Raw genomic sequence first — 22,973 nt, forward strand, 5'->3', positions numbered from 1 at the left:
AACAGCACAAAGTCAGGTCAAGCTCCCTGTGAGAGGTGAAGGCACTGTCATCTTTGTAACCCAGCTCATCTTCCTGGTCCAATTTGCTGTGCAGTCACAGAGATATTGATGGCACGAGGGAGGGGCAATGCTGGCCAGAGCTAACAGCCAAAGACAGTGTGAGATTGCTTTTTTCAGTGGCAATCACAGCTGACTTTGGTGCAACTAAGATGTAAGAAACTGCAGTAGCACAAAGACAGGAGAGGAACTGTGGTGATAAGTAGAGAAGGACGGGCCAAGAGATGGAAGGAAATTAAAAGGTATTGCTTTCAATGTAAGAAGTGAGTGCAATGACATTTGTAGCACTGTTCTGCATAAATATGAATGAAGATTATATTTTTGAAAGCTGGGGGAAAAGATATCACAGTAAATTTGATATGAAGTGACTAAGGCCAGGCTGAGATATATTACTCTGTGGGTAAGAAAGGACATTATTTGATAGAAGACACCCAGAAAATATCTGGAAAATTTAGACATTGCCTGAAAATGAGAACCTAGAGAAAGAATAGTCTGACTTAAAAACAATGGCCAAATCAATGTGTGTGTGTGTCTATTTATAGTTAGTATATTAAGCTCAAAAAGGAAGAGAAGGGTCTGAAGTAGAGAAGGCAACCATCCACCAGTAACTTAACTGGTCTGGGTGTGTGAAATTACCTGAAGCCAAGATGAAGAAGAAGTGACCAAAAGAAAAAAGCCCTCCCAGAGGAAGCCAGAGGATGATACACTGATGAAGCAATTAAGGAGGAAAAAGAAACTGTAAGATGGAAAATGAGAGGCAAAAGGACTGCCATGTGTTTCAAAGATTGCTGACATGTCTGAGAAGATGGGAACTCTGAGGATTAACTGAATCATGGTAGTTAGAAAATAGGACACACCGCTCTGATGTGGGAGGTATAGAAACCAGATTGGAGAGGGTTTAGGTGGATGTGTAAGATTACAAATAATGAATTTAAAGAATCAATTTACTGACCTCAGGGATGAAAGGCCAAGAGGGAGATGGAGCAGATGGAGATGTTGGAGAGACAAACAAAGTCAGGAATGGGATGGGAAGATTTAAAGCAGGAGGATGGAAAGAACAGTTTGTTATCCTTGCTTGTGACATTTGGAAATTTATATTAGGGTTTCTAGCAGGGGTTAGTGTAAGGAATACTGGCTGCCACTGCCTTTGCCTGGCTCTGATTTGTGGTGTGACTGTAAAGCATCAAACACAAACATACTTTGGTTATTTTCTCTGTTTAGGTCTCTGCCCATGGGCTATTTTGTTTGTCTTCTCCTCGAGGTTTGCCACTGGCATGACAAACAGTGCTCTACAGAGGAGGAAGCTTTAGAAACACAGAAGTTAAAGATGGAAAATTCCTCTGTAAAAGATCAAGTAGCCCACTGTGCTTGGTAGGCCAAGGGATAAACACTGTTGTACTTATTTAAAATACCACAAGAAGTCTCCCACAGCAACTGCTCCACCAGGCAGTGGATCTTACAGCCAAGCCATTGTGACAGTACTCATCCTAATCTTCTTGCCTTGTTTCATCCTAGCTTCTCCCTCCCTACAATAAAAAGGCCCTCACTTCTGTAAACCAAAATAGCTGTTCTCCCACAACTGCGTTTATTTTTTTGCAGTGTTGTGTCCTACTCACCGTGCACAGCTGTATTTAGTTCTTTCAGCTCACGTGACAGGGTCTCTAAATCAATCCTCATCACTTCTGCTTTTTAAAAAATAATTCATTTATGTTTACTGATGTCTTCTTGATGACAAGACAGTCAGGACTGAATGCAGTATTCCAAAGAGTTTCCACAACACTACCAGTAACAGAGGCTGTTGTTACAGTTTCTGTTTATGAACTTTACTATCCCATTGTTTTCTTGTTTCTGTTTTTTTTTTCCCCTCCCATCATCTCAAATTATGGGCCTGTCTAATTTACTGTCTGCTTTCCTGCTATTTTAGGTCTCTCTCAGCATTACAGCTTCTGAGAATTCGTCTTCTCAATGAGTATCTGTGAGTTGAATATTTTTTTGACAGATGTAGTAGTATCCCTTGTGGAACTACATTTTGTTTCCTGAATATCATTTGTGCCAGAGCTTTGACTTATAAAATTAATAGAATAGCATACCCTCAACCCCACAGCTTAGAGGTGTTTCCTTCCCTTCCCCTTCCATCCCCAAGCTTGAAATCATGAACATTAAATGGCAACTAAAGAAGAAATAATTTTTTTATTCTCTTTGAAAGAGTTGTTTAAGCTTCATGGCATCACTGATACATGAAATTTTCTCACTACAGTCCCAAGAGAAAGATGAATTACTTTGTTAAATAATTTCCAGTGTCACTGAGGATTACCAGACACGTCCTCCCTGTCTGAGATGTGATAGGAGGTTGCTGCTCCCAGCTTATCCCCCTTTGCCTGCCCTATACTGCTTGCAAGAATCTGCAGGGCAATTTCAAATGTAGCTATTGCCTAATCCTTTGTTGCCAAAATCATCCACTTTAGTTGAAGTTGGTTGTTTTTTTTTTTTGCTGGCCCCTCCTCCCCACCACACTGTAGTAAGTACCTGCTATCCTTGCAGATGGAAAGGGCAAGAGATGCTTGTGGATAGGATAAGAATAAAATGTAGGTTGGTGACTTCTTAGCCTGTTTTAGCAGCAACCCTCAGCTATTTGAAATTAGTGCCAGAATTGGTAATGCTCTTCAGAAACGATGACTCTCCTTACTGCCCTCCTCACAGACTACACCGTGGGTCTTTTCCCAGGACTCATTTCTGGAAGCACAGGATGCTGAAGACCTGTTGGAGCACACAGCAAAGTGAAGGCCATACATTGTGGGTTCATCCCATCACCAAGTGCATTATAAGCAAACCAATAAAAGGTCACATCTGTTAGTCACAACTCTTGTGGTTAGGCTCCTATTGAACAGCAGGCTGTGTGACAGCAGGGCATGGGTGTGCTCAGGCTCGCTGTAGAGCGTGCTGCAGAGAGGATGTGTGGTGTTAAGGCAGAGTGGCAAAACCAAAATTAAGGCTGTAGCTATTTTCCACATGGCTGTTTGTTATAGAAACGTCTGTGGCAACATTGTTGATGCTGCCAGTTTGCCTGCTCTTCAGTTCTCTGAGACAATGCTGTAGGACAAGGCCATAGAAGAGCCCGTTCCTCTCACAGAAAGCACACTGCAGTGCATCTGCACCACACATTGTCTTTGGGGCAGAGAACAGACACCTGTGAATTAGCACTTGTCTGCGTAAGGCAAAGAGTTTTCTTTGAAAACCATGCTCTTCTCTTCTTGCTCAAACCACAGCTACAAGGGGAATTCAAAGTAATTTTTCTCATCTGTCAACCTGAACACAAGTATTTTCTCTTCAGATCCCTTTCACTGCTACCTTATTCCACTTGGGCAAGTTGTAGGGCAGGATTTACCTTATCTAACTTTGAAAGCTAGGGGTGTTTTGCTTGGACTCAGATAGCTAAAGTTAGGTAAAATGAATCCCACCTAAGTCTTTTATCTCTTTCTGCTGGGCTAATATTTCTAGTTGTCTTTTTTTTCTGCCCTTGCCATATATTGAAGTCTTCCCAGTACCTGTGCTCCTGCATAACATAACTTAGGCCCTCACTCTCAGAGACAAAGACTATTTTCTTTCCATAGAATCCTCACTTCTTCCTAAAGAGGAAATTAAAGAGGACCTCCCCTTTCCTTCTGGTGTGGTGGCAGGGGTCTCTTCAGCTCTTTCCTTCCTCTTCTCCCACACATGAGAGTCTAGCCATATGTCAGGATGCTCACAGTAAATCTGTGCTGTGGCAGTGATGTCTCCCAGTGGTAGTAGTCCTGAAGCTAGAACCACATGGTACAACAACAACCTTTTCTTTCAAAAACCTCATGCAGGAATTTGTCCCACACCTGAAATGTCTTGTCAAATTTTGATTCGTAAATATGTGAGTTAAAATTTGGGGAAAGATGCCAGCTTGTAGGATGGTGATTTGTTTTTTTTTAAGAAAACCTGGGAATTTCTCTTAAATGGAACATGCCACCTGAACAAATATGTCAGGTCACCAGACTCTTCACCTGAAAATTCCTTAGGATTTTTGCTGGCCCATGGAGAACAGTTGAAGCACAGTAAGTCACATCCTTGCTTTACAGCCGATTTACCTGCAGTGATGGTCACTTCCCAGCTATACCAGACTGGGATCACCACTCAAACTCCACTTCAGCAATGCTATCTCTGAAAAATAAGTAACTGTTGGCCTGAAAAGCAGGTGCAGAATGAATGACAATATGCACTTTTAATTATTAGTAGATTAACTGATTTTATATTCTGGGTAGGTATCAACTCTCATCATACGACACATGAGTCTGGGACAGGAAATATGTTTTTGTATGTGTTCATAAGCTTGCAGTAAAGTCTTGTCTGCAATCTCTAGGTAATGATTTCATGTTCATAATAGTAAACCCTAAGTAGTAGAAGCAATGGGCAGTAGGTAAGTTTCACAGTACCTCAGTGAGTCTTTGTTTCAAAACATCTGGAGATAGAAAAAAGCTACACGAGAATACCTCTCCTACAAACACATATGGCAGCTGTTCTTATCTAAGCTTACTATGGATATCGACACAACTTAAAAGTGTTAAAGGATCCCAGCATGAGCTAATGGGTGTACATCCTGGTTTCAGAGTGGCATCAGCTTTTTCCATTCTGAGACCAGATACAACTCAGTTGCAAAGTTACGATTTGAATTCTCTAAATAAGGAGTGCATCAGGTTACCAAGCGTCACCAGTACAGTGCATAATTCACAAGATGCTCTTAAACAGTTCGAGAAAATGACACTATTTTACCAATTTGGTTTGTCTCCTTTAAGCACTTAAACATCTCAAGTGTTTTCAATTAATGAGTAGCTCTCCAAAAGTCAGCGTAACTATTTGACTTACATGTTCCATGCCACTGCTCCCTGATTGCAACTAATTGCGGCTTTTAATCTCTTTAAGGACCCCGAATTACACATGGTTTTTTTCAGCAGTTTCCTGTCTGATACCTGCTGTAGGCTGTGACAGCAGAACAGAGCAAACTGCACGGCGCTGCGGCTGCCAGAGGAACCTTGAACCACGAGATCAAAATAAAATAAACCCTAACTTTAAACGGCACATCCCTTCCCCTGTGCTACACGACCCGTTGTTGTTCTGGCTGGGTGCGCCCCGAGCCGGGCCAGCGAGAAGCCGGCGGAGGTCCAGCATCTCCCGGCCGAGCCGGCGGCACCCGGGGCCGGGAGCTCCCGGGGGACCCGGGCCGGCCGCCCTTCCCCGGCAAGGGCCTCCCGAGCTCCTCCATCCTTTCCATTCCCTTTCTTTCGCTTAAGGTCAGAAGAATTTAAACTTCCTGACTGCGACGGGACGGGAGGGGTACCCCCAGGCGGAGCGGGCTGGGAGCCGGGGAAGGCAGGCGCGGCTGGCCCCGCTCCGCCCGGCCCGGCCCGGCCGGCTCTTGTCTCGGCGGGGAAGAGCCAGCCCGGGGCAGGCTGTAGCAGCAAGGGCTGGCCGGCCGCCAGGAAGTGTAAAATCCTGGCCGGTGGGTGGCAAATTTCGCCAGATCGCGGCGAGGAGACAGCGCGTCCGTGCGTCCGTCCGTGCGGGCGCGGGGAGCGGCAGCCCGGCAGCCCGGCCCGGGGTGAGTGCGAGCCGCGACCTCGGGCGCCGGCCCCGCTCGGCCGGGGGGGCTCGGGCGGCCCGGGCCGGCGGCGATGCCGCAGGCGGCGCGAAGGGGATGTTTACCGGGGGGCGGCTGAGAAGGGAGCGGACTGGGCCGGCTCCCCGCGCTCCGCGGTGCCTCTGGAGCGCAGGGCAGGCATGAGACCTGGGTAAGTTCTCCATTTAAAAATATTAAAAATAGACCCTCCGGCTCCATAGCGCTGCCGAGTGAGTCATTTCCAAACCAAATGTCTTAGTCTAACCCTTCCCCCCAGGAGATGCAATAATTCTGAAACCGGGGCGGAGGGAAAGAGATTCTTCTCCCGTCTCTCTCTAAATAAATTGAATTAGCACGTAGAGGAGACAAAACCATAAGAGTAGCTGGTCACCTGTTTAACAAAGTGGAGCGTAGCTCCATCCCTTTCTCTCTTCCCTTGTACCTCTCCCGTGCTGTCGCCGCCCATCTTCCCCCGACGTGCCCTCGGAACCTCTCTGCCCTAGGAATATTTACAGTGCTTTCCAGTTTCGTGGGCATAATCTACTTTCCAGTTCCTTCCACTGCCAAAGACATTGACTGCCACCGTCTTCTCCATGGGACATCAGCCACAGCCACACATCATTCCAGCAGTCACCCCAGTCGATGCAGCTCCTGGCTGTCTGTGCTGAGAAGAGTAGTCCAAAGCACGGCTATTTTTTTCCGCCTTTTCCAGTCATATGATGATTTGTTCATGTAAGTGAGCTGTCTTGACTAGAGGGACGTTTCATTTGTCAAAAACAAGTGCTGAGCGTATTTATAGGCAATGCTGCAGTTTTGTGGTGTGAAAGATCTTGGTTATGCAGAACTCGTCAGTACCTGGATCAGCATGCAGGACCTGTTTACATCTCGCATATAGTGCTCTCTGTGTGTGCATATTTCATGTATATACACACAGATCGTATTTCACGGTGAGGCAGCACGCACAAAACACAGGATCTGGTACACAGGCTGGGTATTTCTTTTTCTTAAACAGATGCCACAATCCAGCTGTGCAGTACCTCCTGACCGTGTAGCTCTAAATCAGAAGAGACAAGACACTGTGGTCTACTAATGAACTGAGTGTCCTGAAAACCCCCTAGCTGCAAGTAAAATCCTCTCCTCTTACCTCTGTGAAGAACTTTGTTAGCAAAAATCTTGACAACAAAAAATGACCTATAGTTGAAAATCTGTGCAGTAAATTATGTCAGCTGTTTTACAGCCATGACAAGGATGTTAGATTTGAGAATGTGATCTGTGGTAGCAACCCAAAACTTAATGGCCTGCCTATGTAGGTAAGTGGAGAATTGTGATGTAAAAGCACTGTCATTCTTTTTTTGCTGCTTAGATTAAACTTCTCCTGCTAAAGCTACATATACTTTTTACAGCCAAGAGAGACCATTGTGATTGATGGACCTGTCAAATGGGGTGAAGAGTGCTAAGAAATTCCTGCAGAAGGCATGCAGCTTTTCTTTTAGCTGTAACATAGAAGAGATTCATGAGCTTAGGGGTGCTACCAAGGTACTGAACTTAAAAAATGAAAAGGTTATTCTCTTGTGTTCCAAAACACAAGAAAAAGTAGATTTCAAATCCCAAGTAACTGCAAATTTCAAGTAATCTAGGATGAGGCATGCTCTTGATGCACAATTCATTAGCATTCAGAATGGCATTCTTGCTGAGATACAACATCTGAGGGAGCAAAGTTCTTGGGCTGGGTCAAAAAACTTGTGCATTTGATGAAGCTAGGAAGAAACTTTTCCAGAGGTGGATTATTCTTGGTTGTCCATGATGGCGGTGTCCTGAATCTCTGCCTGAAGCAGCTGTCATGTCAGATATGGTGCGTTGCACTGGGTTCTGCACGGATGGCACTGGCAAGCTGGCAGTGACAAGGGTGGGCAGGGAAGTACAAGCGCACTCAGGCCCTTATTGGGAGTCTTTTCTGATATGTCAGCTTAATAGTAATATCTCCTTTTGGCAGTTTTAGAGCACAGTTAAGGTGACAGTTTCGCATTTGTCTTCTGCCTTCAAGATAAAATTCTTTGTAATAACTTCATGCAGTGTGTTTATGGGTTGTCTGATATCACCTGAAACTCTGATAAGACTTTCAACGTTCGCTTTCAAAGTTCAGCTGGAACACAGGTAGTGTTTACTGAGTCCTTACTCCCTTTTGGAAGAATTTCAATTCCTTAAATTTCCAGCAACCAAAGACAGAATAGGTGAGATATTTAACCTTTGATGTATTTTCTGTTCTTATGAAAAGAGTGGAGGAATGGGACTTGCATGTATCAGCAATGATTTAAAAGTAGCACGCACATAAGTACTAGGATTTTGTCCTTCTTGTAACTCATATTCTGAGAGTTCAGTTTTCATGTGACTTTTTTAGGCGTACTTGTGGATTCTTTTGCCCATAATGTATGGCCTTTTGTACTCATTGTTTCTGCTGATGTGAATTCAAACATAAATATACACTGACTAAATACGTGCTGGGTTCCAGGGCCTATTCAGTAGGGCATAACAACCTGTTTTTACTGCACAGAATGAGTTTAAGTGCAGCTCAGAAGATGGACTGAGGATTTTAGCAAAACCCCAGTTACACTACAGCTGGCTGAGGATGGGCTGTGATGTATAAGCATCTACTTAACTGCCTCGTTTTGTAGCCCCAGGGTTAAAAATGTGGGACATAGATTTTTAATAACAGCAACAGGAATGTGAAAAGAAAAATCAAACAAAAAGGACTAAGAATGAAGTGCAAGAAAGCACAAAGATAATAGATTGTCATTCTAGTTGCAGTAGAGACAGTTCTTAAGTAATTTTGGTTGCTGACTTATTGTTTGATTTTGATAAAGTATATCTTACACGCTTCTGATTACCAGTCCTAGAAAATTAAACATGTCATTACATTTAGACTGATAATGACCTTTTTGCTTCTGAAATGACATTTTTTGCTCACTCCACGCTTTTGCCTGGCATACAATCATAGAACCATAGACTACTTTGGATTAGAAGTGGCCTTAAAGATAATCTAGTTCCAAGCCCCAGGCATGAGCAAGGACACCTTGGAGTACACCACGTTGCTCAGAGCCCTATGCAACCTGGCTTTGAACAATTCCAGCTTCTCTAGGCAACCTGTTCAGTGTTTCATCACCCTCACAGTACAAAGTTTCTTCCTAATGTCTAATCTAAATCTATTTTCTTCAAAGCCATTCCCCCTTCACCTATCACTGCATGCCCTTGAACACAGTTCCCCTCCAGCTCTCTTCTAAGACCCCCTTTAACTTCTGGAAGGTGCTGTAGCTCTCCCTGGAGCCGTCTCTTCCCCGGCCTGAACACCCCCAACTCTCCCACCCTGGTCCACTCCATGATCATCTTCATGGCCCTCCTCTGGACTCCTTCCAACAGGTCCATGTCCTTATTGTGTTGGGGGGCTCCAGAGCTGGATGCAGCACTCCTGGTGGGGTCTCAGGAGAACAGAGTGGAGGGGGAGAATCACCCCCAGTGACCTGCAGGCCGTGCTGCTTTGGGTGCAGCCCAGGATATGGTTGTGTTTCCGGGCTGCAGCTGCAATTGCTGGGTCATGTCAAGCTTCTCATTCACCAGCACCCCCAAATCTTTCTCCTCAGGGCTGCTCTCAATCCAGATACTGGGCCAAATACTTGGCCCAGCCCGTATTTGTACCTGGGATTGCTTTGACCCAGGTGCAGAACTCTGCACTCTGCCTTGTTCATCTTCATGTTCAGGCCCTCAAACCTGTTTAGGTCCTGCTGGATGGCATCCCTGCCCTCCCGTGTGCTGATTGCACCACACAGCTTGGTGTCATCAGTGAACTTGCTGAGGATGTGCTCAGTGCCACTGTCCTTGTCACTGACAAAGGTGTTAAACAGTGCCTATCCCAGAACTGACCACTGCTCTTCACTTGGATAAGGAGCCATTCACTGCAACTCCTTGAGTGTGACCACCTTTAAGAAATCATACTGTGGCTGGTCTGTTCCTCTCTTGTGAATTCCCTTAGGAATTTGTTTGTGAATTTCACCACATTTGACCAAGGAAGGAATGGTCTAAAAGGTCAAGTAGTCTAAATGGTCAAAGTTTCTCTGAGATTTGTAAAAATATTTTTAGAGCCCATGCTGAAGGAATGGCTCTTTGTGGGTATTATCACTTCCCACGTGGGTGAAAATCAGAATGGAGAGCAATGCTAAGTTAGTTTCTGGGTTTGAAAACGTATTTGTCAATTCAGTCCAAAGGCCTTTTCTACTGCAAGAGTTTGGTAGCTTACTCCTACTTGTGTCATTCAAGTGATACATTCTTGGGCTGTTTTTCTCCAGTAGGGGTGCATTTACTCGGGCATCTGTTGAATGCAGGAATACTGCCAGTGGAAGGAAACAACTGTGTGTGTTTCATCTTCCTTGTTTTCATGTGTGTTCCCATTTGGCTGTATTTCTTGAAAATCACCTGCTAATCAAGTGAGTTTAAGACTGGTAGGAACAGCATGAGGGGGCCTGAGATCCTTGGAGTACTGCTTTGCTATGAGATCAGCTGTGGTTTCTGGAGTGTTAACAGCTTGAGTAAAGCCTTGCTATAGAGTTGGAGACGAAGCAGGGGTGATTTTACATTTGCCATGTGTTGGTGGGTGAAACTCAAAAGACGGCTGCAGGGGAGTTTGGTGCCGTGGGTTACGATAGCCCCGCAGTGATCCACTTTGGAAGGATGGCTGCTCCAGCTGTTACAGATGCAGCTTTATGGAATGCCTAAAATACCCTAAAGCTTTCAGTTGATCAGAAAATGGTGATAGATCATATCTTTCCCCCTTCTTATCCGTTCCTCCTCTCTGTTGGATTGTTTATTTATTGTACTAAAGAGGTAAGTGTATTTTTTAACTCTCAAACCACTCCGACAGTTTTATTTTTACTGAGCCTGTGTGACATTTTTGCTTCTTGCCTTTCATAGCTAGGTTTTGGTGTGGTAATTGTTTATTAGGGAGATACAATTTATTTCAACCAGATTAAATCATCTGTTAGTGCAGCTAATTCAAATTTGTCTTTATCTTCATTCTGGTCAGCTAAGTGATTCTAATGAGCTCTTATTCTCACCCAGGCACATCAGAAAACACTCTGGTGTTTTGCAACCATATCGTGCCTTTTAATAGCCATAACATTTTTCTCCAGTTTTTGAATGATGTGAGTTCTAGGAATTAAAAAAAATTGTTTGAAATAGAGCATCTATGGTAGAAAACAAAACAACTTTGTTGTCTTAGATGCTACTCCTATATATTTATTTTTCTGTGTGTTCTTTACTATGAGCAGGTCTCTTGAGTTCACATTGAACTGGCTTGCTCTGTGTTACTATTGATTTCTTACATTTTTAAATGAGTAGTTGTACTCTCATGTATATAGATGTGAAGTAGCAGTCTTGCTTTGAGCTGGCTGTAAACTCCAAGGGGACTGCAGGGGTCTCTCAGCTACAGAGTAGATTCCCAGACCATGGTGGGATAAACACAAAGGTTTTTTCCCCTCCTCATATATTTACTCTCACTCTTAAGCAGAGTTTCACTTTGAGTTTCAGGTTTGATTTAACCTCAGAAACTCAGAGCACAACTGAGTGAATACCACTGAATTTCTTTATAAATGGTTTTGTTATCAAAGCCAAGTTAGATCTGTTTGTGAAGTTGTTTGAGATGTATGGTGAATAAAGGCATGGTGTGGGTCAAATTGGAAGAAGGAATATGCAGAAGGTGGGGATGGAAAAGAGGGATGCTGCTGTCTCTGTTGTGGAGATGGGTGTGTACTAGGAAGATAAGGAAGGTGCGATCTTGTTTTGGGTGGCCAGTGTTTTGTGGCAGTAAAATTGTTGATTATATGATTGCATTCCAGAGTGTGAACTTTGTATCAAGAGGGCTGTTTTCCCCAGTTCTGTTGATGTCACTTTGGTAACATATTCAAGCTGAATAGTAAAAATCTATCCATTTTAATTACAGATACGTGAGGCCAGTAGAACACCTCAGGACTGTATAGGGGACATCAAGTTGCTGCCTTTGTGGTGGTGAAGGCAAGAAAAAAAAGGAAAAGACACCTTTTGGTATTCAATCTTAGCAAGGGAGAGGTAAGGAGAGGTAGAGCTTTCCTCTCCAACCCTGTCAAATAATTTGAAAGGTTCATTAAAGCAGCTTAGAGGGATATTTTTGTTTGATGAATAGGATCCTGGCTTGCAAGGTTGAAGACCAGGCTAAGTCACTTCACTGGCTTAGCAACTTTTATTTCCTCAGCCAGAAAATTGAGCTAATTATTTTTACTCTTATTAGCATGCCTCCAAGAGCTCTTGATGAAAGGAGTGATTTGCAGGACTGAGTGGCCCATCTGCCTGGGGCTGAGCCTCCCTAGGATCCCTCAGGGCTTTCCCATGGTGCAGGGAGGGGTGATGACTTTTGGGATTCAGAAACAAATGCCATTAATTTATGGGTGGAAGAAGCTGTCTTTTAAAGTGTGTGACTTGAAGCAATCCTATTGACAAGACTGAAAGACCTGGAGGCTGGTCTTATACTCTTCCACTTACATTCTTGAACTGGGCATGTTTCCTAGCATGGGCTGTAGTCCTGGTGCTGGCATGAGCACACCTGGAGATAAACTTTTCCTTATTTGAGGAGCTGCTCACAAGACAAAGTGTCACCATTTTTCTGTGCTGCTTCAGGACTTGATTCAAACCATATTAAGATCAATATTTAGTTCAATTCCTGTTGTTTTTATGGGCTGTAGATAAAGCACTAAACTTCATGGGTCAGATAGCCAAAGGTGTGAAGGCAAGAAAGGATGAGGGTGTAGGAAGGAGTATGCCTTGAAACTGGACCCTAGACTGCTTGTACATTTTTGACCCTTTTGCTTTCAACAGCTGCTGAAGTGTCTGTATCTAACACACAGCTTCTGATCATTGTTGACCAGAAATAGCCTCTGTTAGTTATTGAGTGAATCTCAATTGTATCATCTTCTCTCCTGAAAAGTAGGAGAGATGATGATCAAACCTTGTTTGGTTTTAAGAAACTGAGCAATTGGGAGCTCTAAGAGGAACTGAATGTGCTGTTAATGTAGCATTGGCAAATACTGCCCATGTAAGAATATAAATGAACTTCATGCAGGTGGCATGTGTAATTATGATGAGCTACAGGGCTCCAAGATGCAGGTTGTGAGCTGCTTTTCCACTTCTCAGTGTGGCTGCATAGCAGGTAAATGAGGGATTTTTGTCAGAAGTGGTGTCTTCAGATCTTGTCAGTTGAACTCTCATCAAGGGTTTTGCCAATCACATACTTTGTTAAAGATTTATTGGGCTGGAAGAAGAAGCAGCTAACAAGAATCTGGTTAGCTCTCTGCATACTTTTTGTGTCTGAGGCAGGATGGGACTGCTCATTAAGCATTGTGGGCTTAGTAAAGTGGGGCATTTTACTAAAGATTATGCTTCTTCTACACTCAAAATGATTACAAAACACTCAGGTGCATGTTGCAGTGTCCACTTTGTGTATTTTATGGTTGTAGGTCGTCAATGTCGCAACTATATGAAGCATATAAAAGACAAATATAAGCAAGTGTATATTTTTCTTCATGAAGGGGTTATTTTTAACACTAAAAATAATTAAATGGCAAAACATCAGTTATGTCAGGATAACTCATCAATCTCTATTGCTCTGTTTCATTCTCCACTATTTCTTTCCCTCCTATTTTGAAGTTACTTTTGGACCCGTGGCTTTTTGGTGTGAATTTGTTGTGAAGTAATGTTGGTGAAAGTTTTCTTCTAAGAAGCAAAAACAGTTGTAGATTTTTCTGCCATGTCACTTCTGTTAGCAGCTGTTGCTCTGAGTTTCACAGAGAAGACATCATAGGAATTTTAAAAGGTCTGTTCTGTTAAATCTCAGTTACCATGGGTCTTTTGTTTGTTTGGCCCAAGATTATCATGTAGATTCATAATTTGGAGATCTTGGTACCAAATTTTAATTTGGGTTCTTCTTTCTTTAGTAGAGAGAGATGTTGAAGTGGGGGTGGCTCCTGATCTTGCTTTTCCTCCAGACAGTCAGATGTATTATGGTCTGTTGGGAGGGAAAGGTCAATTCATGAAATCATTTTATAATGATTTCTCTGTTGTTTTTCATGGCTAACAGAAAACAAATAATACAAGTTTCCTAGCTTATGACTGTAATGTTTTTATAAATGTCCGTATCTATGTGTGTTGGAAAAGGATTTGTCTCGATGCTCAATTATTTTCTTTGAAGATTCATATTAATCCTAAAAGTGTTTACTCAGATGTGGTGAATTACTAGTGGATGAAATGACATTGTTGTCAGATTGACTCACGGTCCTGCTGTGCTGCCTCAGCTGGGGACATTGGCTTTCATCTTTGCAGAGTTAGCTCCCTTGGAGACCTGAGTTTTACACAGATGACATATCACGTATCTGCCTTGTTAGAGGTCTAGAGGCTTTTGGTAGCTGGACTTTGAGATCATAATCAAGGATAAGGAAAACAAAAGGTCTGGGGGTAGGATGTCTGGAAGGGAAGGAAGAGCAATACCTATTTCTCTGACTTAGTCATGACAAGTGTCTTGCCAAAAAAGGTGCGCAGGGTCCCTAAGCAAGATGAGGAGAGTGGGGAATGTTTTAGGATATATCAGCTGGCAAACAGTTTGAAATCCCCTGATGCCATGTAAAGCATTATCCCAGCAGCTGAACCATGTGGCTGTAAAAAATTATCTGGTGTGGCTGTATATCTTATGCAGTCACTGCACTTCAGTCTCTGACTTTTAATGTCTTTTATAATTGATGGAGAGAATGTTGCTTGGTGCCTGGAACATGCTGCATCCTGGTGTCTCCCATCATAAAAGGGGAAAAGTAATTTCTTCTCTGTAAAGCTTTTTCAAGTTCTGTGATTGCTAATAGGATTGTGATTAGAAGTAGAGTTTTATTTTGTAGCCTTCTAAACCACTTTAATCCTTGCAAGAAGAAAATGCAGATGTGAAGGAGTTTATAGTGAAAGCCTCTAGAAGAACAGTGTGTTTCTGAGCATTTCTGCATAATTCTGTGAGAGTTTTCACAGAAAGATGAAAATTGTTCCTTGCTCAGCATTTTGCTAAATGCTGTTTGTTCCCAATAGCTCAAATAGCCTGAATACCATGAGGGCTTCTTACTAACCTATAACTAAGTTAATGCCTTTCTTGCCACAGGGGTAGTTTCTCCCAGTAAAAAGCCAAAAAATTGCACACTGCAGAATTCACACCACAGATATTGCCAAGAAACTGCTGCTGCAACCTCCCTGTGAAAATGAAGCATTATTTAGAAGGCTTCCTTGCTTTGGGGAAAACATTCAGTGGAAGCTAGTTGCTGTGAAAGGAAAATGTGGTGTGATGGAAGGTTTTGATTGGGTTCAGGTGCTCTGTTGTACCTTCAGGTGCATGCACAGGATCTGCAGAGTACGTGCTACAAAAGTCAGTTTTTTAGTAAATGCTCTGTTACTGTGAGTTTTATGGAGCTCTGAAAGCAGTTTAAATGGGCTGTGGGCAGGGGAGAGAATGGTCCTTCTCACAGACTGGCATTTCCAGTTCTGGGAACATGAGGGTCAGTTTTGCTTGGATACCATTTAGGGTTAGCCTGCCTTCACAGTAAGAGTCTGGTGTGCCTGCCATTTAATAGTTACTGGGTTTAGATAAGATAAGAGAGATTTGAGTCTTTGAGTCCTGAAGAAATAAGACTATGAATCAAATCCTAAAGCTGAAGATCTTGCTTTAAATCCCTTATGAGGTTCTAAAGTAAGGTTGACTTGATGGTAACATACATTGCAGGCTGGGTTGGGAAAGGAAGAGGGGTGTCTTATCTGCTCTTCCCAGGCAAGAGCTTGTTTTTGTCTGACCTGGTGACTTGTAACAGAGATTAAGGAAAACAGCATGTATGTTGCAATGAGCTTAAGCACATTCCCTAGGTGAGCAGTGCTCAGGAAATTCATCATGGGGCCCAGCGTAATGCCATGGTTCTGCTGTGTGGAATCAGTCTTGTAAATCCCTGGCCCAAGCTCAGAAGAGACCTTCCTGATCGTGCTGTTCTACTGTTTGCACAGAAGGGGTCAAAGAACTTCCTACCCACACCTAAATTTCTATATGTTAAGGCACAGAGGTTGTTATATTGTTTTACATTTCTGAATTTAAGCTTTCCCCTTGCAACTTAATATAATTGAAATGAATATGAATGCATCCTATGAAATGATTCCATTGCTGGGGAGAAGGGTGCTGCATGCCTTTGTGGCACCTGGGGTAGTGGTAAGAGGAGGCTTGTGGGTTAGCACATCTTAACCACTGCTTTCTAGCCCTGCTAAATGCCTGCTAGAAATAATGCTGATATTGCATTTTATACCTCTGAAAGTGAAAGGTGTCTCTGCCTGTGGCAGGGGGGCTGGAACCAGATGGTCTCTAAGGTCTCTTCCAACCCAAATCATTTTGTGTTTCTATGTGTAAAGATTGTTAAGTGAGAAGTTTTACAGTGTGCTGGGAGAAGTGAGCTGTCACTCATTCAGCTCCTCATGCTGTCAGCTTTGGAACTTGCAGACAAACATTGGCACGAGCACTTGTTTTGCAACAGAAGCAGCCTCTATACTTGGGCTTTGCCTTGTGGCCACCCTTTGGTCTGCCATGGAAAGAACCTGCCTCGGCTCTCCAAGGTGCTGTAGCTTTTTCCTCTGGTGATTTCTGATGTGGTTACAGTTGTCAATGGAGAAATTGCTGGCAGATTGAAAATGTGTGGGCAATGTCAAATGAACTGGTGCTGCAAAATGCACACAAAAGATCCTGCTGATGTGGTTGTACTAGTTTACATTTAGTCTTAATGTCTAAAAGTTATAACTCTGCCTCCTCTGTAACAGTTAAAATAAAAACAAAGAATCAAGAGATTGCTGCCCTTTCAAGCAACAACAGTTAAGGCTAAGCTTATGTCACAAAAGACTGTCTGGGCTCTGTAATTGCTGAAAACAGTCAGGAGTTGTCTAAAGTCAGGAAAAAGTTGCACTTGTAGCCATGTTCCACTTCCACAGAGATCTCTGCAAAATGTATTTAGCTTGTGAGGGTGTAACAATAGTATTTATTTCTTGATTAGCACCAAGAATGATAGAGCTGTGTGTTTCATGGTCTAAAAAGTGCAGTGTTTTCTCCTTTCCTCATTGGCAGGGCATGTGGTGTCCATGGCACAGCAAGGGCCTCGCAAAGGCTTCATGGTGATGGACCAGAATCTGCCAAGGCTGGGCAGAACTGGGGTAACAAAGTGAGCTCAGCATAAAATGGGGCTGGCCAGGTGGGAAGAAAGCTGTTTTCTGATATGTAAGAGTTAATTATATTTTGGGCAGTGGAAAGATTTTCCCAGGGCTGAACACCAGTCAAATTAGTACAGACACATAGTATTGTTTTTGTCTGACCATCTCTCTTTTCACCTGATGCTGAAGATGTAGTAGAAAAGAGATTTTGCTTTACATCTTTCATGTTCAGTTCAGTTACACAACTCCTTTGTTTGTTTCTTTTCCCCTCTGCTCTCCTGTGTCCCACATCTCATTCTCAAAACTGCCAGCTACATCTATTGCTTGTATTCATCTGAAGTGGGAGGATTTCAAAGTACAGAAGCTTTGCCAAAGTTTTTTTGTGGCTTTTATTCAAGCTTGCTTCTTCTATTTCTGTGGTTTACTTGGGGCTACACAGTCATCTACATGGAGATGGCGATCAGAGTGGAAAATACGGGCATTTCGTAATTGGCCTAGCAATTACTTCTTGTGCTGTACAAAAACCAGAAACATAAAAGCCCTGCTCATGCTCAAAATATCTGCATGTTAGAACTCTTTTGAAGAAGCTCCTTATTATACTCTTTTTGTAGTGAACTGATAGCAAGTGGGTTTATTCCCTTGCACAACACTTCTCAAAAAACAAAGCACTGCGTTAGTCTATTCATGTTTTTCCATTGTTCATCTTTTGTACCTCTCTAGTGGAATAGATTTCTCTTTCACCAGTTACTACTATTTCATACACAGGCTGAGTGGCTAACTGTATTTAAAGGTATTTGTAAGTGCCTCTGGCAGAAGAGTTGAGCCATCTCTGTTCTTGCATCTCTGCTAATTGAAATCAAAGGAGAGACCATGCTTGCATTTCTGACTGGCTCTGTTGGGTCATTGTTTAAGGGGCAAGATGGGAAATAGGGCTGTTGAAGAACTCTGGAATTCCAGAGTCTTCCCAAAGCTGCTGTTAGTGGCACAGGATATTTTCATCCCTCCCTTCTCTTCCTTACTCTTTTCTGTTCTCTTTGTGTTGCAGGACTGCTTCAGTTCTTTCATCATGCAGCGCACGTCCCAACCCAACACGGTGGGGAATTGCTAGTCCAGGGCTGATTCCTTGGTTTTGATTGAGACCTTGGGCTTGAATTTTCATGGAGATGGCTGAGATTGACACTTGAACCTTGGAGAGAAGAGCCTTTCTGATGGTCCTGCTCCACTCCACCTGACCCTATGAAAGGAGGGTTCACCATAGCTCTGTCCTTGGCGCTCCAGTTCCGCAAGATGGGCTCGTTCAGAAGGCCTCGACCTCGCTTCATGAGCTCCCCTGTCCTCAGCGATCTGCCTCGCTTCCAGGCAGCCCGGCAGGCCATGCAGCTCAGCTCCAACTCTGCCTGGAACAGGTGAGCAGGACCCACCTGGCTGAGCTCTTGCCCTGCAGCAGCTCCTCAGTGAGGGCCACGTGTATCTTACACTTGTGCTTCACACTGTTTAAGACTAAGCTCATCTGTTTATGAGCATGCACGAATTTTTGGCATGTCCAGGCTTTGCTGGCATTGAAAGCATCTGTGGAATTGAAAAATCTATTAGTGCTCAGTTGGTTTTGGACAATGTTTTTCAGTCATACTGTCTTGAAAAGCAGAATTGCTTTTTGTTAACAGTTGCATCTTTTAAGTACCATTTAGGAAAACACATTCCTACAACTGTAATAAATGCCAGATTATTAATTCACAAAGGCATGGATTTGCATATTATGAAGCTTTTATCACAGTCAAGTTCCTCTGACAACTACTAAGCTTGTAGCTTCAACCAGCATTTCCTATTGATAGCTAAATCCTGTCTGCTGTGCGTGTTGTGCAGTAATTGCAACTGGAAAAACAGTGTGAAAGGTGAAGAGTGAGATGTCCTGTGTCTTGATCTGCTGTAATGGTCTGCTGCTACCAGAAGTGGGTGTTCCCACCTCCCCTTCTGCCACATGGCACCAGCCCTATGCTCTGCAGACTGTTCTTGCTTGCTGACCTAGCTCAGTTTACCAATGTCACACAAAAGTAGCCTGGCAAAAACATTGCAGTTTTGTGCCATGATAGTGAGCTGAGGTCTGTGGAGCATGCAGATGCCATAACTGGCCCACAGAAGGGAATGCCTGCTTAGGGAATGACATATGCCCTTGTTAGCCATGGTAAGCTTTAGGCCTGCTAAACCTTCTTGTCTGCTGTCACTTTATGACTTCCTCTGTGCTGGTGAGAGAATGAGAAGATACTCCAACAGCATCTTACAAGCATTAACAGGGCTCAAACTCGGATCTGACTGAGGTGAGGCTGCCTGCAGAACGTCTTCCAGCACAGCCAGGGTCTTGCCAGATTCTGCACAGTGGGTGGTTTGTGGAAGGATCACTGGATAATGCAGCATGATGTGTTTGGCAGATATTACCAAAAAGCTATGTCTCCTCATAGCAACTAGTCTGCAGCACCCAAACAGTTGTGTTCAAGAGACATCTGGAACAAGCAGGACCCCCGTGACAACTTTCCCTTGCTTACCCTAGGCAGAACTTGAGGTTGATTCTGCTCTGTCTCCCAGGGCAGATGTAGGTAATTAAGAGTAACAATTTCAAGGTGAGAAATAGTGGAACTATTATCTTCACCTGGTTGTAATGTCTCTGCTTTTGGTGCCTTGCTTGTGTTGTGCTCTGTGGTAAATCACAGTTTTTCATGGATGATGTCCTGTCTCATTTCTTTTTTTGGCAGTGTACAAACAGCAGTGATAAATGTGTTCAAAGGGGGAGGCTTGCAGAACAATGAACTTTACACCCTCAATGAAAATATCAGGTATGTTGCTGAAATGCATGAAAATGGACTTTTGTTGCTGCTTGTTTGGTGTTTGCTGGGAACTGTTGCCTTCAGAACCACAGTTAAAAGATATTGGTGGGAGGAGAAGGGATGAAAGCACATTTAAGTATAGCTTTGGGGGTTCTGGCTAAGTTACTTATTTCTTGCTACTGAGTGACAGGAATGGCACAGGATATTTGGATAATTTTTCTCCAACTTGTGTAGCTTTGATAAGGACAGGTTGTGTATTGGCTTGGATTGTAAGGCTTTTGTTCCTTTATAGGAGCTAAGCCTCTTTTGGATATGTTTTAAACAGAATAATATTGGCATCTCAGTTCTGAAAACAAACTTCTCAGAACTGTGGAGTGTTTAAAGCAAACCACAGCATTTTGTTTAAAAGCTTAATCGTCACATGATAATTGCAGAGCAAAACCTGAAAATATGAACAGTAAAGATAAAAAACCCTAAAAGCCTGGCTAACATTTTTGTCACTGATGCTAGTGATGGTTAAAAGTATCATTTTCTTTTAAAAGCAGGTTTCATGATTATCTGTGGTTTCATTCTGATTAGTTGGAAAGTTTGATTAGCAATAGATAGGACTGTGGAGTAGATAAAGAACTATTTATTCTTGCCTTGGTTCTAAGTGCTGCTGGGAGGAGTATTGTCAGGGCTAATGGATGTAGGTTCCTCCTTCTCTATTTACCAGTGCATCCATATTAATTCATCAAGAGTGCTGTCACACGTGTCTCTCCTTCTTCTTTTGTATGCCCTCCCCTCATTCCTATTGCATTTTTTGAGCTCCAAAAGATTCAAATGGCAATTTGAGCTAAGTATGTACTAAACAGCAGTCTAAACTACCCCTTTCCCCACTTTCAAAATAAATGCAGCTATCAGGGCAGGAGACTCTGTCCAATTTGGTCTAGTCCCAAACCCAAAAAGTTTAATTCCTTTTGAGAGTTGAGCAAGGGCAGCATCTTGCACTTTAATGATATTTTAGTGTGTTCAGGTCAGAAGTCTTCAAGTTAAGTTTTAGTACTTGGAGCAGTCTTAATTCTCCATGGGATGAGTATTTGTGGACATGAAAATAAAAACAGATGTCATAAGACTTGGGAAATACCTAATGCCCCAGCTTGTTAGCAAACTTGGGGAGTGGCTTTGGGCTTTGTGACTCGCCTTTTGCCTGTGGCAGTGGCTGCATCCTGCTTTTCCCCTGAAGTGCGAGGAGATGCTCCTTCCCACCCTCCCAGGGAGGCAGTACACTGGGCAGAACTGCTGTGGGGTCTGGGCTTGGCCCCAGAGGCTGGACCATGCTCTCTTCATGCTGGTTGCTGAAGTGAATGCAGACTGGCCAAAACCAGGCAAAGAACAGGAAATTCTTTATGAACTGTGTATGCTGATGGTGGGAGGGGAAATGCCCTTTTCCACAGACAGGCACTGCCAGGATATACTTGGAAGCACTCACCTTGAATTACATGATTAATGTTCCTGCAGGTGCCCTGAGCATTGGCTATATCTCCAAATGTCACTCTTTAAATAGACCATTTCCCATCCACATTAATGCCCATCTAAGGAGCAAAGGACAGGCCTCTGCATGTGTCTGTATAAACACCTGCAGCCTCACACCTGTGGTTCTTGATGGAGCTCCCAGCACAGGGTGAGCTCTGTGCACAAGGTGAATCTCTAGCTTGACACTGGAGAAAAGCCAGACCTCTGAGACAGACAACTCTTGTGTGCCTTGAAGTTGAGCTGCTGCATTTTCCTTGCCCTTGTTTGTAGTTCTCCACTCAGCTCCTGGGTTGTAGTTTGCAAATGCAGTAAGAGGCTCTCAGGTTCCTCACAATGCTTCATCATTTGGCAGAGGGGAAACATGGGACAGTTTTAAAGGAGGATGGTAATGACAGGACCAGGAGATGAGCAGGTGGTTACACTTTGTTCTGCATTGCTGCCACCTAGATTTTATCTTGCTGTGATTTGATACCATCTCACTGGCTAATTTTGGTTTTTTTTAGCCTGCTCTGAAAGTCAGTTGTCACAGCAAGAGGAAATGTGAGAAATGCCTCTGGTAAATGGAATTTCTCCAAGTGGGAGGTGACCTGGCCATGCTTAGGAAGAGACCCCTCCCTTGATTTTTTTCTGAGGTGCAAGTGCCTGGCTGCTGGTCTTACCTGCATGAAGCCAAATCCTGCTGGGATTGTCAAGTCAGGTGGAAAGCCTGCTGGATTTGGCTGAAGCCAATGGAAAAGCTTCTGACAAATTGGTCCCCAAAGGCTTACCTGATGTATTGATCTCAGAGACATAGACATAGGCTTTGATTTGGGTGGGGGAATACAAACACCCAGAGAGAGAAAGAGTAAAGACATGTTGGCATGCAAATAAATGCAGAAGTGTTGTAAAATAGAGAGGAAGGCTGTCAAATTTGACTTTGAGCAGAGATGAGGTAAAGTGGCATAGTGTGGTGGTAAAAACCAGCCTAAGAACTGGATGGGTGCTGATTCAAATGCTATTTTCAAGCACTCTTGACTGTATTTCACATTGATAAAAAGCAAAATTCTGAGAACAGAAAAAAAATTGCAGTGTTTGGCATTGATAAGTGTTGGGCAACCTTTAAATTTTAGGCGAATTTACTGCTACAGAATTTATTCTCAGTCACTGAAAGTTTAAAGTGCAAATGCACTGAACTTCCTACGTTGTTTTTTCAGTGCTGCCTCTGATGTAAAACAATCCTGATTTTTATATTTTATTTTTTTTAAACACAAATATGTATTAGAATTTGAAACCTTTATCACAGCCTAATTTAAAAGTCAACAATTTTCAACAGAAAGACTTTAGAGTGGCTTTTCCCTGTATGTATTTAAAACACCTCTTGTTAAATTTCTAGAATTTCTTCCTTGGAAAATATGCCTTGTTTTTTATTGTTTGAAATGTGGCAGTTAAAATGTGGGTGCAGCATCTGCTTCTTTTCTCCTCTCCTTATCCTCACCTTCTACTTCCTAAAGAAAAGGAAGTGCAATATTAGGGAGATATGCTACCTTCAGTGACGTGAAAGGCATCTTTGTTTAAACAAGAAAGCAGAAAAAATTATGGATTTCAATCTAAATAACTCCAGATTTTCTCCCCAGCTTTCTGTTCATTCAGGGGGTAATTTCTGTTTTTGCTTGTTCTAGGTGTATTGT

General features: G+C 43.1%; 1 protein-coding gene across 3 annotated transcripts in view; it reads left to right on the plus strand.

The window, feature by feature from the left end:
- Positions 1-5,544: 5,544 nt before the first annotated feature.
- PRR5L (proline rich 5 like) overlaps positions 5,545-22,973 on the plus strand; it is a 41,285-nt gene continuing 23,856 nt past the window's right edge. Inside the window, exons 1-3 of one of the 3 annotated variants that reach the window (XM_059849255.1) lie at positions 5,545-5,677; positions 18,018-18,378; positions 19,720-19,800. In XM_059849255.1, the coding sequence (XP_059705238.1) occupies positions 18,209-18,378; positions 19,720-19,800 (251 nt within the window). In that variant the 5' untranslated portion in view covers positions 5,545-5,677; positions 18,018-18,208. Of the gene's footprint in view, positions 5,678-5,724; positions 5,868-6,272; positions 6,428-18,017; positions 18,379-19,719; positions 19,801-22,973 lie in introns of those variants that run through there. The other 2 variants (XM_059849256.1, XM_059849257.1) reach the window with 2 other exon arrangements.

The sequence above is a fragment of the Haemorhous mexicanus genome, chromosome 6 (assembly GCF_027477595.1).
Source record: "Haemorhous mexicanus isolate bHaeMex1 chromosome 6, bHaeMex1.pri, whole genome shotgun sequence".
In the NCBI taxonomy this organism is placed as follows: domain Eukaryota; kingdom Metazoa; phylum Chordata; class Aves; order Passeriformes; family Fringillidae; genus Haemorhous; species Haemorhous mexicanus.